The 17,111-nt window shown below is 39.0% G+C and overlaps 1 protein-coding gene across 3 annotated transcripts in view; it reads left to right on the top strand.

The window, feature by feature from the left end:
* The first annotated feature begins 5,403 nt into the window (after positions 1 to 5,403).
* Positions 5,404 to 17,111, top strand: part of LOC138982180 (sperm microtubule associated protein 2-like) — a 31,296-nt gene continuing 19,588 nt past the window's right edge. Inside the window, exons 1-5 of one of the 3 annotated variants that reach the window (XM_070355406.1) lie at positions 5,404 to 5,626; positions 6,943 to 7,002; positions 10,796 to 10,826; positions 13,854 to 13,916; positions 14,309 to 14,446. In XM_070355406.1, the coding sequence (XP_070211507.1) occupies positions 5,599 to 5,626; positions 6,943 to 7,002; positions 10,796 to 10,826; positions 13,854 to 13,916; positions 14,309 to 14,446 (320 nt within the window). In that variant the 5' untranslated portion in view covers positions 5,404 to 5,598. Of the gene's footprint in view, positions 5,627 to 6,156; positions 6,184 to 6,942; positions 7,003 to 10,795; positions 10,827 to 13,853; positions 13,917 to 14,308; positions 14,447 to 17,111 lie in introns of all 3 variants that reach the window. The other 2 variants (XM_070355407.1, XM_070355408.1) reach the window with 2 other exon arrangements.

The following is a 17,111-nucleotide window of genomic DNA, read 5'->3' as shown; positions in this document are numbered from 1 at the left end:
ATCGGAATCGCAAAACCTTTCTCAATAAAATAAATTAAATACCCGCCCAACAAAGACCCCTCTTTTTACGACCGGTTTTTTGGGGACATTTTCAAGTTCGTCAAGTTAGTGGGAGCAGGGTCTATGGTGGGAGGTTTCACTGCCGAGTACTGTGACAGAAAATACTTTGCTGGTCAGTAGTAGTACTAGTAGTGGTTAGGGACTGGATTGGTATCCATAAGCCTCACGGCTTTTTTTCGCGTCCCATCTCATTATCAAATTTGTTGCAGGTCAATCATATCAGCCTGTAACATGCTCAAAGTCGTATTTACTCAATATCAATTATCGTACAAATAAACTTGAGTGACTCAGTCAGAGTCAGTCATAAGTTTTTGTATGTCCAGCAGATATTTGAAAGTGTGAATAGTTTGTGCATTTTTAACAACATCAGACAGTGTGTTCCATGATGTTAGGAATGTTTTCGGATATTGAGTTTTACCAGAGACATCGATAGAATGTAACCTATGTCTCTGGTTTGACTAAATTCAATAAAGATTTTGTCCGTATGATTTTTCCTAGAGCTACTACTTGCTTTTTTTAAAAAATTTTACCCCAGCCCTCTCTACTTGTCATGAACACAATAAAGATGTTATCAAATAATCAGCACTCATAAACCTGACAAGGCTAACTAGCTTTGTCTCTAGTAGTCCAGGCATATTAGAGAACAACGTTGAAGTGACAATGACTAGGTTTAAAATGTCCCTTATCAGAAAGTTCAACCTCAGTCCTTTGATGTTTATTAAACACATTTTCATATAAAGTTGGCGCTTCATACGGAAAAATGGCTTTGAAATTGACCCAAATCCTTCTTTGGGCTCTGTAAATGTCGTTTGGGGGTATGGTTGTAAAATGGTATCTACTGGTCACCCCAATGTATAAACTGAAAACTCTTTCTGCACCAGAACACGCAGAAAGGATTGTATCTGCCTGATGTCTGATGCTTTTCAAAATCCCCAACCACTAACACCTTCAAAACGGACTTTAACTGACACTGTTGTTTTTCCCTATATAATCCTTACTATTTTTCCGAGACGTCGTCGTGTTGTGTATTTAGCTTGCCACAACCTCATACATGGTCCTAAAAGTTAAAGTTGAAGAAAATACTAAAGATAAATGAAAAAGCTGACGCAGTGTCATTCGCACCGTGAATCCCCCCATGGGAACATACTAAAGTCTGGTTCCAAATAGGCTCAATTTCCTTCTATTTCTTTGTATTTCTGCCTCGTAGGGGTAGGGGTGTTCAAACCAAAGGCACCTTTAAACCAAAATTCAAATCACACATCTTACAATACTAAGACACTCAGCAGTAAAAGGGTGTCTGCTGGTAAAAAATTCCAAACAATCCTAAAAGTACTTCACTACTAAAAGTGCTTTTAAAAAGAGCCGTTATTTTTCCCTCTATATTCAGTATTGTGTTTTCTGCGAACATGTAGTCTATTTAGATGGTTGTCGTGTGCACTTGAGTTGCTAAAGCGTTTTCAGTTGGGCATATGTCGAAAAGCAAAGAATTAGCCCTTTGAAAACCATCAGAACTGTCACACAAAAATAACATTTACCTATCTCACCAACTGACCAAACATAGGGCTTTTCCTTATGTATTATGTATTGTCGTGTTTTTTGTAGCATACTTGTGAAAACAGCCACCACTGTTGTAAATGATACTTTAAAGAGCATTATTTCATTTTTACAGTTGAAGGACAACCTGGACTGCCGTATATTACAGCTGTTTTACAATCAGCCAAAATTTTCTTAACAAACGTATGTTAAGAACAACTCCCATAGTGAAATTGAAGGAAAACAAATTGAAAATCCCCCTGCCATAGAGGAGCTAAAGAATCAACAATAAACGACTGCATGGATAGCTTGATGCACGAATGCATTGCGGACATGTTTGTCTCCAACCAAGAGAAAGTTCCAAAAAATCCCTTTTGTGCTTCTTATTATACAGTGACGTCAAAGACAGCCTTTTCTGCTGTTCATACATTCAGGGGTTATGGTTACACTAAACGACGTAGTTGTAGCCATACTGCCATCCAGATTTATTTTTTCCTTGCGAGCAGTCACAGGGTGTTTGTGCTGTCTGCCAACCGTTAGATGACCCCGCCCAAGTCTGTTAAGGGACCGTTTGACCGTTATAGAACGCGTCTTTTTGATTTTTTGGCACAGTTGGAAACGGTTGATTTTTATCCCTACCATTGTTTCCAAACATTATATAGGAATGTTTTGTGAACAACGGATAATAGCCGCTACTCGCATGTGTAGCAAAAGTGAGCGTACATACTCACCCTGGTCGTCCAGCCGTTGTCCGTTGCCCGTCTTTATCTGTCTGTACTGAACATTACCTTTGGATATTTCTCCACAGCTATGAAGTGAAGAAACACCAAATGTTGCAAATGTTGTATGACCCCAAGAGCTCAAAAAAGATACTTGAGAACCTTGACCTTACCTTAAGGTCAAGGTCACAGGGAGAATGAATGTGGTCTAAAAACTGCAAAATTTCACATTGTGCCAGTTTTCTGGAAAACAAATTAAAAACAGCGGGCTTAGTTTTGTATGGTATACAAGAAAAAGAAAGCCTTATCTTCTGATACCATTTTGGTTGACCTCGCTTCAATGTCAAGGTCACAGGAGTCCTTCAAAGTTGAATTGTATACATGTTTTGAAGTGACCTTGACCCTGAACTATTAAAAAAATCTTTCAAACTTCATAATTGTGTGGGGCACATGTTATATACTGATATTGAGCCACATTTAGTCACATATCATCAAGGTCAAGGTCACTTTGCCCCTTATGAAATGTGACTGAAACGGGCAATTGAATCACTAAAAGTGACAATGTCTCTTTGTAGAAAGTGCCAATAAGTATGTTTATGCTTCCTATGTCTTGAATTGATAGCCTTGTGATGTGTGACCTTTGATGATCTTGACCTTGGCCAAAGGTCATGTGTAATTTGGTAGGAAAAATCTGTAAAACAGTTCTAATAGTGTACAATGTCCTTGCCAGCTTCAGTTGTTAGACCTTCACCTTCAAGGTCACCTGAAGGTCAAGGTCACTTTAAGACAAAGGTCAAGCATGAGAGTCGCATGGGCTTTGCTTTGTTAAGATTTTTTACCAAGACACATGGATTTCTTTACCCGGCTTGGTCACATTTTTCATAGGGGTCAATGTGACCTTGACCCTAACGATATGTGACCAGATGTGGCTCACTATGAAATTCTAACAAACGCCCCACTCAGTGTTTAAGTTTGTAAGAGATATCGTCCATAGTAAAGTTAAAGGGGCAAGCTCACATCAAAATATGTCTACAATTCAACTTTGAAGGGCTCCTCTGACCTTGACATTGAAGCGAGGTCAACCAAAATGGTATCAGAAGATAAGGCTTTCTTTTTCTTGTATACCATACAAAACTAAGCCCGCTGTTTTTAATTTGTTTTCCAGAAAACTGGCACAATGTGAAATTTTGCAGTTTTTAGACCACATTCATTCTCCCTGTGACCTTGACCTTATGGTAAGGTCAAGGTTCTCAAGTATCTTTTTTGAGCTCTTGGGGTCATACAACATTTTGCAACATTTGGTGTTTCTTCACTTCATAGCGTTGGAGAAATATCCAAAGGTAATGTTCAGTACAGACAGATAAAGACGGGCAACGGACAACGGCTGGACGACCAGGGTGAGTATGTACGCTCACTTTTGCTACACATGCGAGTAGCGGCTATTATCCGTTGTTCACAAAACATTCCTATATAATGTTTGGAAACAATGGTAGGGATAAAAATCAACCGTTTCCAACTGTGCCAAAAAATCAAAAAGACGCGTTCTATAACGGTCAAACGGTCCCTTAACAGACTTGGGCGGGGTCATCTAACGGTTGGCAGACAGCACAAACACCCTGTGACTGCTCGCAAGGAAAAAATAAATCTGGATGGCAGTATGGCTACAACTACGTCGTTTAGTGTAACCATAACCCCTGAATGTATGAACAGCAGAAAAGGCTGTCTTTGACGTCACTGTATAATAAGAAGCACAAAAGGGATTTTTTGGAACTTTCTCTTGGTTGGAGACAAACATGTCCGCAATGCATTCGTGCATCAAGCTATCCATGCAGTCGTTTATTGTTGATTCTTTAGCTCCTCTATGGCAGGCGGATTTTCACTTTGTTTTCCTTCAATTTCACTGTGGGAGTTGTTCTTAACATACGTTTGTTAAGAAAATTTTGGCTGATTGTAAAACAGCTGTAATATACGGCAGTCCAGGTTGTCCTTCAACTGTAAAAATGAAATAATGCTCTTTAAAGTATCATTTACAACAGTGGTGGCTGTTTTCACAAGTATGCTACAAAAAACACGACAATACATAATACATAAGGAAAAGCCCTATGTTTGGTCAGTTGGTGAGATAGGTAAATGTTATTTTTGTGTGACAGTCATGATGGTTTTCAAAGGGCTAATTCTTTGCTTTTCGACATATGCCCAACTGAAAACGCTTTAGCAACTCAAGTGCACACGACAACCATCTAAATAGACTACATGTTCGCAGAAAACACAATACTGAATATAGAGGGAAAAATAACGGCTCTTTTTAAAAGCACTTTTAGTAGTGAAGTACTTTTAGGATTGTTTGGAATTTTTTACCAGCAGACACCCTTTTACTGCTGAGTGTCTTAGTATTGTAAGATGTGTGATTTGAATTTTGGTTTAAAGGTGCCTTTGGTTTGAACACCCCTACCCCTACGAGGCAGAAATACAAAGAAATAGAAGGAAATTGAGCCTATTTGGAACCAGACTTTAGTATGTTCCCATGGGGGGATTCACGGTGCGAATGACACTGCGTCAGCTTTTTCATTTATCTTTAGTATTTTCTTCAACTTTAACTTTTAGGACCATGTATGAGGTTGTGGCAAGCTAAATACACAACACGACGACGTCTCGGAAAAATAGTAAGGATTATATAGGGAAAAACAACAGTGTCAGTTAAAGTCCGTTTTGAAGGTGTTAGTGGTTGGGGATTTTGAAAAGCATCAGACATCAGGCAGATACAATCCTTTCTGCGTGTTCTGGTGCAGAAAGAGTTTTCAGTTTATACATTGGGGTGACCAGTAGATACCATTTTACAACCATACCCCCAAACGACATTTACAGAGCCCAAAGAAGGATTTGGGTCAATTTCAAAGCCATTTTTCCGTATGAAGCGCCAACTTTATACGAAAATGTGTTTAATAAACATCAAAGGACTGAGGTTGAACTTTCTGATAAGGGACATTTTAAACCTAGTCATTGTCACTTCAACGTTCCCTTCACTAAAGTGGCTAAGATGCCTGGACTATAGACTGTCTACTGAGTTTCGCGCTTCTGGACTCCCGCCAGCTAACCCTCACGTGACCTGGCGACGCCGTTGCTACGTGACCAGACAGGAAAGAATTAAGAGTAGCGTCCCGTGGTTAGAGCTGCAAAAGTGGAACTGAAGTGAGGGGACCGCGACTTGGCGGATTTGGAGGGACTTTTTGAGTGTTGTGGCTCTGTGTAGGACGGCCTGTGGACGATATAACGGAGGGAACACATTATGACTACCGGCCAGTCCAAGGCCAACCGTAAGTGTACCCCCATTTTGATGAAATAACTGTTATTTTGTGGCTCCGCTGCCGAATCTCTCTTTAAAAAGTGTTATGTAAATATGTTCTAAACTGAGCTCCCAGTCCCACTCCCAGAGTATGGTGATGTGCAGTCAACCAAGAACGATTAGGATTGTGGGCTGGTCGATTTAATCTTGCGTGACTTGATTGAATCAGACATACCGTGTCAGGCATAGCAGAAAAAAGCAGTTGAAGAATAGGTGTGAAAGCTTGTTCCTTTTGCAAGAAAAAGAAAAGTTGGATCAAAATGTTGGTTTCACTGGGTTCCCCAGTAAATTTTATCTCTTCGAGAGTTCTCCCCCAAAGCTCTGGTGCTCTGGTGTGTGTGTGTGTGTGTGTGCATGCATGTATGTGGGTGTGTTTTCATGTGTTTATACATGCATGTCATTGTGTGTTTGGGCATGCATGTGTGCCTGTGTATGAGTATGTCACTATGTGTGTTCCAAATGTCAAAGAAAGTATATTCTTGAAATGGTTTTGCTTTTCAGACTGCTCAGAGTCAAAAGAGAAAGATGGTAAATGCTTGCCCCTTTTTTCTAAGCTGGTGATCAGCACTGCATGTCCCTTAGCTTCATATAAGATTTTACGATTGTTATTTTCTTTCTTTGCTTTTTGTTTTGTTTTATTCTATTTCTTCTTTTATTTTTGGACTACATGACACTATATGAATTATACAGCACACCCACTGACTATAGTAACTAAAATGGATTTATACATACAGATGACACTATTATATATATACCATGTATAATTCGCACAACATTTTCAATATCCCAGGTGTGATATATTGGATATGTGGTAAGGAGCAGGGGAGGTAAACAGAGCAACCCAGAAGGGATGCCAGTTTAGTCACAACTTAGACATAATAAGCGCATAGTGCTTTTAGTTATGCGCTATAGAAATCTCCTTAATAAATAAATAAATTGACTCGTCGGTATTAAGGCAAAAAAACGTCACCTTGTAGTCCAAAAAATACAGAACATGATTTTTGTTTATGTTTTTTAATTCATGTTTCCGTGCTTGTTGCTTTCTTTTGAGGTAACAAACGGATGGTTACAGCTGCAAAATGTTTTGTATAATTAAAACCTTAATTAAATCAACACAGTTAAACAGCATTTGCAATGATAGCGTGCAGGTACGTGCAGTTTATGCACCCATTCCCTGTACCCAGAGAAAATGGGTTTTCTGGAGAGAAAAAACTGCGGAGTTGAAGCACTTGCTTTGTTCAAAACTATACGTTGTCTTTGTTGAAAAAAGAATTATTGGGTATGCAGGCGAGTTTGGCGAGTATGACAGCGATACTGATGACAGAGGAGCAGGATATCCACAGGATGGTAAATGCAGCAAAAAGCTGTGTGTGTGTGTGGATGTGCCGATTTGTTGTGTCATAACACTAATTTTCTTTACACCACAGGAATTCCAACTGGAAAAGTACAGGCTTTGTGGCATCCTTTTTGTATAAACAAACCTTCCCTGATGCTTCATTTTTCCCTTTCTGATGTCTTTTGCTTGAAATTCATTTACGTGTTTTTTCCCCCTATAAATTCCACTTTTTGTTTGACCTCTTGGTTGTCCTCAGTTTTTGATAAAATTGAATGTTATTTTTCTTGTTAATTTGTGCCTTTGTACTTTCTATTTGATGGTTTACATTCCTGCCTATACAATGGCAAATGTCATGCAAATATAGCCTTTGCCATTAAAAACGCGACAAACGATCTACGGCGGTTTTTATGTTACTTGTTATAGCAAGCACCTGTGGTTTAGACATCGTCAAAAACAAAAAAGTGCACGGAAAACTCATGTCAGAAGACGCGTATAACACACGTGGCGTTTAATTCAGTAAAACGTTTCATTCACTTAAAACCCGTGACCTTTATTACTGTCAATACCACTGTCGGTTGCTTCGGCCACATCTTGTGTTGATTTGAAGCTGTAAGTACCGATAATGGAAAACACGTGCAGTTCTCGACACTATAACCCATTCATAACTCCAGCTGTTTCGTTTCAATTTTGTACTCAATGAAACGCCACGTGTTTTATGTGTCTTCTTGCATGAGTTTTCCGTGCAGTTTTTTTGTTTTTGACGAAGTCTAAACCACAGGTGCTTGCTATAACCAGTAACATAAAAACCTCCGTCGATCGTTTGTCGCGTTTTTAATGGCAAAGGCTATATATACCCGTCGCGATATAACCTTCGTGGTTGAAAACGACGTTAAACACCAAATAAAGAAAGAAAGAAATATATATACAATAAATAACACCAGAAACACAGTTCGACCAAATTTCATCTAAAAAAGAGAAGAGTACACATAAAGACATACAAATATACACTTGCATTGCATTTCCACTTACTTTCTATTCTCTGCGAGTGTGTAAAGCTATTACTGTCTGCTGACAGAAGTACACATACATTGAGATTCACCTAACAAAACTATTAATAATTCCAGAGTGGATTTCTGTGACTTTAAGTGACCCAATAATGCTGATATTTGTTTGCTGTTTGAGTACTAATCGATTTATTGGCATCAGTAGCCTCTTTTTTTATTTCTATTTTTATTTTTGGCTCACGTAAGTGTAGCCTATGCGATCGTAACTTTGTCTGTGCGTGCGTGCATGCGTGTGTATGTCTGTGGTAGAAACTCTAACATTTGAAGACGTCACATTACATTGACGTCACATTATGACGTAAGAGGGTTAGACGTCACGCGAAGGAAGTACTGAAAGTCTCGGTCATTATTATTTTGAGCGGGCCGAGACTACTTGGCAGTCGTGTCCCTGTAAGTAGGCTACATGCAGACAGACAGATCTAGATCTAGTGTCTCGCTTTCTTGCACAGTTTCACCTATGCTCTTTCTGTGTGTGTGTGTGTGTGTTACTGTTTGTCGATTTCTTACGTGAGCCTTGATGGCTTCGCCTCTTGTTAAACTTTAAATTAAAGTTTGGACTAACGCATTTGGATGAGGCTATTCAGAAACTTTGTGCTGTTGGCCCTGTAAGAAATTAAATCCACATATTGACTGTTTGTCCCTCTGTGTAAACAGGACTGGGCTGGAATGTATTATAGTGGAACCCCTTTTTAGACCCCTGATTTAAGGTTTCCCCCTTTTATGACCTGTTTTTTCTCCCTCAAATTTTAAGTTCCTAACCTCTGTAACTTTACTTTCATTTTAAGACTCCCTCCTGTTTAAGACCCAATTTTCTCAGATTTTTGGGTGTCTTATTAAAAGGGGAGTTCCATTGTTCAAGTATGTGGGATGGAGTGTGCCTATTTTGAAAGAAAAAACAATCAAATTCAGATATGTGCTTGACTTCTTCTTCTTCTTCTTCTGCGTTCGTGGGCTGAAACTCCCACGTACATTCGTGTTTTTTTTTTTGCTCGAGTGGAATTTTACGTGTATGACCGTTTTTTACCCCGCCATTTAGGCAGCCATACGCCGTTTTCGGAGGAAGCATGCTGGGTATTTTCGTGTTTCTATAACCCACCGAACTCTGACATGGATTACAGGATCTTTTTCGTGCGCACTTGGTCTTGTGCTTGCGTGTACACACGGGGGTGTTCGGACACCGAGGAGAGTCTGCACACAAAGTTGACTCTGAGAAATAAATCTCTCGCCGAACGTGGGGACGAACTCACGCTGACAGCGGCCAACTGGATACAAATCCAGCGCGCTACCGACTGAGCTACATCCCCGCCCTATATGTGCTTAACAAATTGATCTCAAATCTGGCTTACTGTAGATGAGAAAACACACTTACTGATAGATCTAAAACTAGGGCTACAAGGACATTCTTTTTAATGGAGACCTTTAAGATGGAAGATAAAGATTATACAGGCTTTGATTTTGGTCACAGTAAAGCTGTTGAGCCAAAAACCATCTGCTGACCAGGGAAAGTTTTTGTCATTGACAAATAGAATTCAAAAAGCAGGCCTTCAGTACTTAATTGTTTTTTAGTTGTTTTTTTTAGTGTAAGCAATATCCTTTAATGTCTGTTCACAGGTAGTTTATGTGTGTACTGATGACTTTTGTGGAACATTGGTGTCAGTGTGTGTGCATGTGTCTGTTTGTCTGTGAGTCAGTGTTATGCTCAGGATGAGTTTTGTTTGGTACATGCTGGCAGTGCACTTTTTTCACCATTGCTGTTAAATGTACCAAATTTATTTTCATGTGTTAACGTTTTGTCATGGGCTTGCGTTTGAAGTATGTGCATATACCATCACATATTTCCCCCCTTTTTGTGACTGTTTTATTTTTCTACTCAGTGAATGCACATTTGGTTTATTGCTGTAAGAATGTAAGAGGAGTTTTGTGTGTGTGTGTGTGTGTACACACAGATTTCATAGAATTGCTTTAACACTTTTTAGAAGTCTGGTCAGTCAAATTTGAACACTTGCTACAACAATACCATAAAAAGTAAATAAAATATTCTACGGTTAACGATGAAGTCAATTGTTCTACTACAAACTTTTTGTTTTTTACAGTGCCATAATTTGTAACAATATAGTGCGTTTTTTTGTTAGCAAGAGACTTATTTATCCAGTGACTCTTATATCTTTAAAAAAAAACCGAGTGTTTGAATGTGTACTGTATTCATCCTGTCTGGTGAGTTAAAGACCCTCATTTGCTTTGATGCGTTTATAGTTTGGTTGGAAAATACCCATGTGACTTGGAATAATAGGCCGTGAAAAGTAGGATATGCGCCGAAATGGCTGCGATCTGCTGGCCGATGTGAATGCGTGATGTATTGTGTAAAAAAAATTCCATCTCACACGGCATAAATAAATCCCTGCGCCTTGAATATGTGCGTGATATAAATTGCATAAAATAAAAAATAAATAAAATAAATCCCTGCGCTTAGAACTGTACCCACGGAATACGCGCGATATAAGCCTCATATTGATTGATTGATTGGAAGAGTTCCTATTTGGTCTATGCAGGTAAATTGCTAAATTTCTTTAATTCCTGTATAATTTGGTTGAACATATTCTGGTATTATGTATATACATGTACATATATTCAATGTATTTAAACTTCCGTCCAATTGGTTGTAGATGCTATGCTTACTGTAGAATATGGAGTTTAACAGTAGAATGACACTCACTGTGATTTTTTTATATATCTTTTTCAGGCGAGTATGAGAGGATAAGAGAGAAGGCGCGGTGAGTTTTGCCTAATGATGTCTAGTTTCTTATATTAATTACAGTAAAATGGCTTCATTATTTGTTGAACATTTATCATAACAGTTAGTTCTGAAAAGATAACATATCAAGTGAAGATTTTGTTTGCATACCATAGTTTTAATTTTTGATGAAATTGAATACCCTGCTATTAGTTTATTCAGAAGTGGGTTTAATACCTCATGCTTTTAAAAATGTATCCCCAGTAACATGCTTAGGTAACCATAGAGAGGCACAACCATGCACCCCCTCCCCTCCCCCTTTTTTTCTTTAACTGAATTCTGTCTGTGGTCCCAATTGTGATAGGGGAGAGGGAATTCCTCTCCTCCTTGTAGTGAACAGGATTTGTACATGTATGTTCTTGAAATTCTTTAAAGCTATTTGAATTAAGATGAAATTCCCTCAATTTTGCGATGGTACTGTGGGTAAATATTTCATATGTTTGGGTGTGATATTAATAGCCTGCTCATTCAGAAAGCAGAACAGTGTCTCCACTGTAGTTTACCAGTGTTAACGCTCAGGGGAGCAGGCTCAGTATATTCTTTTTGTTACCTTAATCTCAGTAATCCAGCTTACTTCTCCAATTATACAAGCATATTGTGCTCAAGGGATAACATATTTACATAGTGGTAATGAAAATCTCACTGCATTTGCCCGGTGACTTACCTGTGCCAAAATGTTAAATTTAAGCTTAGTTGATGCATACATGATCCAGTTATAGTTGAAGGTTTGCCAGTGTCATTACGGCACATTGTGCTTGAGCCTTTAATGGTCCTTTGCTTACTATTGACCCATTTGAGTTTTTTGTTTTTTAGGTACGGTAATGCTTGTTCTAGCAATGAGTCGCTTAACTTCTTAAGTCATTATCAGAGTGTCTGGGACATCACCAGGAAAGTGATTAATATTTTTAAGAAGATTTTAATTACTGACGGCAAAAGAATCTGAGTTTTAAGGAACCTTGTACCTTTTGGTGTGATACGCCTCGTTGACTCACATGCGAAGCAAAAGTGAGTCTATGTACTCACCCGAGTCGTCCGTCCGTCCGTCCGTCCGTCCGTCCGGACGTCCGTCCGTCCGTCCGTCCGGACGTCCGTCCGGAAAACTTTAACGTTGGATATTTCTTGGACACTATTCAGTCTATCAGTACCAAATTTGGCAAGATGGTGTATGATGACAAGGCCCCAAAAAACATACATAGCATCTTGACCTTGCTTCAAGGTCAAGGTCGCAGGGGCCATAAATGTTGCCTAAAAAACAGCTATTTTACACATTTTTCCCATTTTCTCTGAAGTTTTTGAGATTGAATACCTCACCTATATATGATATATAGGGCAAAGTAAGCCCCATCTTTTGATACCAGTTTGGTTTACCTTGCTTCAAGGTCAAGGTCACAGGAGCTCTTCAAAGTTGGATTGTATACATATTTTGAAGTGACCTTGACCCTGAACTATGGAAGATAACTGTTTCAAACTTAAAAATTATGTGGGGCACATGTTATGCTTTCATCATAAGACACATTTGGTCACATATGATCAAGGTCAAGGTCACTTTGACCCTTATGAAATGTGACCAAAATAAGGTAGTGAACCACTAAAAGTGACCATATCTCATGGTAGAAAGAGCCAATAAGCACCATTGTACTTCCTATGTCTTGAATTAACAGCTTTGTGTTGCATGACCTTGGATGACCTTGACCTTGGGTCAAGGTCACATGTATTTTGGTAGGAAAAATGTGTAAAGCATGTGAGTCGTATGGGCTTTGCCCTTCTTGTTTTTAAAGAATTGGTCGAGGAGAAAACCAGAAAAAAAGATTGACGCTGAATCGGTCTTGTATTGTTTCTTGAGACAAGAATCGTCAAGAACCAAATAACAGTCATTCAGAGTGTCATGCTTTCCATTCTTTCTTGTTTTAATGCTATATGTTCCTCATTCATGACAGCACCAACAAAAGTAAAATATTCAGTGATCTATCCTCTTAACCAAATGCTAGTTGTAAAAGGATAAGCTGCATAGGTTTAATGGTACTCAGAAAGACCAAAGCATTTGTATTGTTCGTAATGGCTTTGAGAGTCACACAAGCATCTCATGCTATAGAAATGTATTGATTTAGAATCTCTTTGACTGTTTATGCCTCTTTCATATAGAAGTTATTTTAAGGAGAATTCAGCATGATAAAATAAGGAAACAGTGCTGGAACTTGTCATACCATGCATCTCCCCATTCTGATATATATGACACTAAAACTTCCCCACTCTTGCAACAACATTCACCATGAGTACCAGTAAATATGACCATATCTCTCTATTTGAAAGAACACGAAGACTTAGTCAGTAATGGTAGATATTTCAGTTTGCCACTGGTTACCAAAGACAGGTCATGTATAAATCTACCTACCCGACACCTAAATTTACCTACAGTGTTTGTAGTCAGTTTTGCTAATTAAACAAGAGGCGAAGCCTTCAAGGCTCACGTAAGAAATCGACAAACAGTAACACAAACTCAATCACTCCGTCACACACACACACACACAGTACACACACACACACACACACACACACACACACACACACACACACACACACACACACACACACACACACACACACACACACACACACACACACACACACACACACACACAGAAAGAGCATAGGTGAAACTGTGCAAGAAAGCGAGACACTAGATCTAGATCTGTCTGTCTGCATGTAGCCTACTTACATGGACACGACTGCCAAATAGTCTCGGCCCGCTCAAAATAACAATCACCGAGACTTTCACTGTTTCAGTAATTCCATCGCGTGACGTCCAACCCTCGTACGTCATAATGTGACGTCAATGTAATATGACGTCTTCAAATGTTAAAGTTTCTACCAAAGACATACATACATACATACATACATACATACATACATACATACATACGCACGCACGCACAGACAGACAAAAGTTAGCATCGCATAGGCTACACTTCGTGAGCCAAAAATGACAACATGTTTTCTGTTTAAACAGCAATCGTCTCAAGAAGTTAGCCAAACACAAAGAGCCACATGTAGCATGGCACACCTGCGTTGGGTGAGTATATACACATTCTGGTACATATATACATGTACTCAAACTGTTTTTCAGTCTGTTAAAAAAAAAGTCCCAAAGCAATGCTTAGTAGCTGACCTTTTTTCGCCATCTTTCACATTCATTGGTGTGTTTTTTATAATGCTGGTATCATTTGCTTATCATTTAACAGTTTTACCACTTTTTTTAAAAAAACATTTCATTTTAACCAGTCCATATAGTTAAAAGTCCACATAGTCAAGACTTTCATTTTAGGACTATTTGTCAGACTCAGAGGAATAAATTCTCTTTAATGTACTTACTGAATACCATTTCTTCTTTTTACTAAATCAATGATGCGATTCGGAGATCTTAATCTACTGTTTTTAATTTTCTGTTAAAACTGAACATTTCAGCCCTCAAGTGAGGTGGGGGACACAGGAAATGTTATGGCCAGTGTCCCCACGGGCCATGCAGGGCAGTGCAACCCCCCGCATCTGCGCCCTGTCAACCCCCAAAAAAGACTTCCAGGCAGGAACCGTACATTACAACAGGTCAGACATGAGATTTTTATGTCAGATTTCAAAGCTCTAGCTGAAGGGTTTTTGTGTTTTTGGTCGTCAAAATCAGCTTTAAAGGGTAGATATAAATCACGGCATCACTCACTTTTGTGGTAGTTTCAGTAAAAAAAAGAAGATTTCACCAGGTACATACATGTACCAAGATCCGTTCTCTTTTTGGCAACATCTTGTCTGTTAGGTATGCAGGTTTAACAGCTCCTTGCCTGGGCGTGTCAGTGCCACTGACAAGCACAGGCAAAGAGCTTGAGTGGTGTTTTGATATGTACTCTTGCTTTTTCCTCAACTTTGAGTCCCCTGCAACCTATTCTTCTTCTTCGTTCATGGGCTTAGACTCCCACGTTCACTCATGTTTTTAGCACGAGTGGATTTCGGGGGAGGCATGCTGGGTATTTTTGTGTTTCTATAACCCACCAAACTCTGACATGGATTACAAGATCTTTTCCGTGCGCACTTAGTCTTGTGCTTGCGTGTACACACGAAGAGGGTTAAGTCACTAGCAGGTCTGCACATAAGTTGACCTGGGAGATCAGAAAAATCTCCACTCTTAAATCACCAGGCGGCAGCGACCGGGATTCGAACTCCCGACCTCCGGATTAGGAGGCCGACGTCTTACCACCACGCCTGCAACCTATTGATGGGTAGGGCCTTGGGGATCACTAAAGACCAGCACATGTGTACCAACATGGTTATACACTCCTTCTGTAGTGATATGCATGTTTCTGCTACTATGACCTTGGCAAAGTTTCCTTGGACCATCCCTTTCAGACATCAAAGGCCTGGGTCTCAGTTGAAAAGCTGGTCATTGGGGTCAGACGATCAAAACAAGGGTACAGTCGAGATCATTTAACACGAAAAACGATAAGCCGAAAAAAAACATTATGCGAAACCTGTTGTCAGTCCCAATCATTCCCTTCATAAACCCTACTTAAAAAAAACATAACGCGAAATAAAATTATCTGAGACTCACGCAAAAAACGTTTACACGAAGCCGATTCTCGGTCTCTTGCACCACCAAACAACTGGTTTTTTCAACTTGTAGCTTCCAAAGCGAGAAGTGTTCACGTGTTTGCATGACTGACTGAATATCTCATTTTCCTTCTGACCGTGATTGAAGATGGCCTCGAAAACAGGAGTGAAGAGAAAACAAGCAAGCCACACAATCGCGTTTAAAATCAAACTTTTAGAAGAGCTTGACAAAAAACAACTGAACAAGACTGAAATTTGTAAGAAGTTTTCAATCGCAAATTCAACTCTGTCAACGTTCATCAAGAATAGACAAAAGATTGAAGATGCGTACGTGTCATGTGATGTTCAACCAAACCGAAAGCGGATGTTTGACGACGTCACAAGAATTGAACGGTTCGTCGGAAATTAAGTGCAGTGAGCCTGTCAAACAGTTGAAGTTGACGGATTTTTTTCGTCCTGTGTGAATTCATAAACATTGCAATGGATTTTAAACACAGCAATGGATTTTAAACACAGCAATGGATTTTAATCTTTTTTGTGGGGAATTAAAGTGTACAACAAAATAATGAACTGTAGCAGACGACAAAACTGCTGACTCTGACTGAACCGTGTACTTCGTCCGCGGCGCACTACGGAGGCTTTTTTTTTTTTTTAAAGGTATGGCACTGTTATATCTTCTTTATCTTGCTTTTAAAAAAAAAGGTGATCATTTTCGTTATCGCGAAAAAACTTTAACTCGAAAAAAAATATTGGTCCCTTTCATTTCGTGTAAAGCGATCTCGACTGTAGTTACCTAGTCCCAGCTGAAAGCATTGGTGATTGACCCGGGGTCACAAGGCTAGTTTTGACTAAATGTTTTAACATAGAGGAGGAATCGAGACGAGGGTCGTGGTGTATGTGTGTGTGTGTGTGTGTCTGTCTGTCTGTGCGTGTGTGTGTGTAGAGCGATTCAGACCAAACTACTGGACCGATCTTTATGAAATTTGACATGAGAGTTCCTGGGAATGATATCCCCCGACTTTTTTTTTCTTTTTTTCGATAAATACTTTTGATGACGTCATATCCGGCTTTTTGTAAAAGTTGAGGCAGCACTGTCACACCCTCATTTTTCAATTAAATTGATTGAAATTTTGGCAAAGCAATCTTCGACGAAGGCCTGGGTTTGGTATTGCATTTCAGCTTAGTGGCTTAAAAACTAATGAGTGAGTTTGGTCATTAAAAATCGGAAACTTGTAATTAAAATTATTTTGTTATTAAACGATCCAAAAACAATTTCATCTTATTCTTCGTCATTTTCTGATTCCAAAAACATATACATATGTTATATTTGGATTAAAAACAAGCTCTGAAAATTAAAAATATAAAAATTATGATCAAAATTAAATTTCCGAAATCGATTTAACCCCTTCCCTGCCAGCGTGAAAAAGCGCATTTGTATTCCTGTGTGCCGGAGCAAAATTTGACTTTTGAGGGTGTGTTCACTAAAACGTGAATAATTCAGGCATTTGAAGAGATATCTCTTAGATATTTGGCATGTTTTTTTCTAACATCCCTGGCCCCAATTACAAGTGAAATTAGTTTCATTTGGCAGGACAGAAATTTTTAAGTAATTATTTATTCTTTTTTTTTTCCCCGTGATCAAGCATTTTCGGAACATAACAACACACTTGAT

This window comes from Littorina saxatilis, linkage group LG12, assembly GCF_037325665.1.
Source record: "Littorina saxatilis isolate snail1 linkage group LG12, US_GU_Lsax_2.0, whole genome shotgun sequence".
NCBI lineage: Eukaryota > Metazoa > Mollusca > Gastropoda > Littorinimorpha > Littorinidae > Littorina > Littorina saxatilis.
Note: the sequence above shows the minus strand (reverse complement) of the source record. Positions and strands in the feature narration are given on the sequence as shown.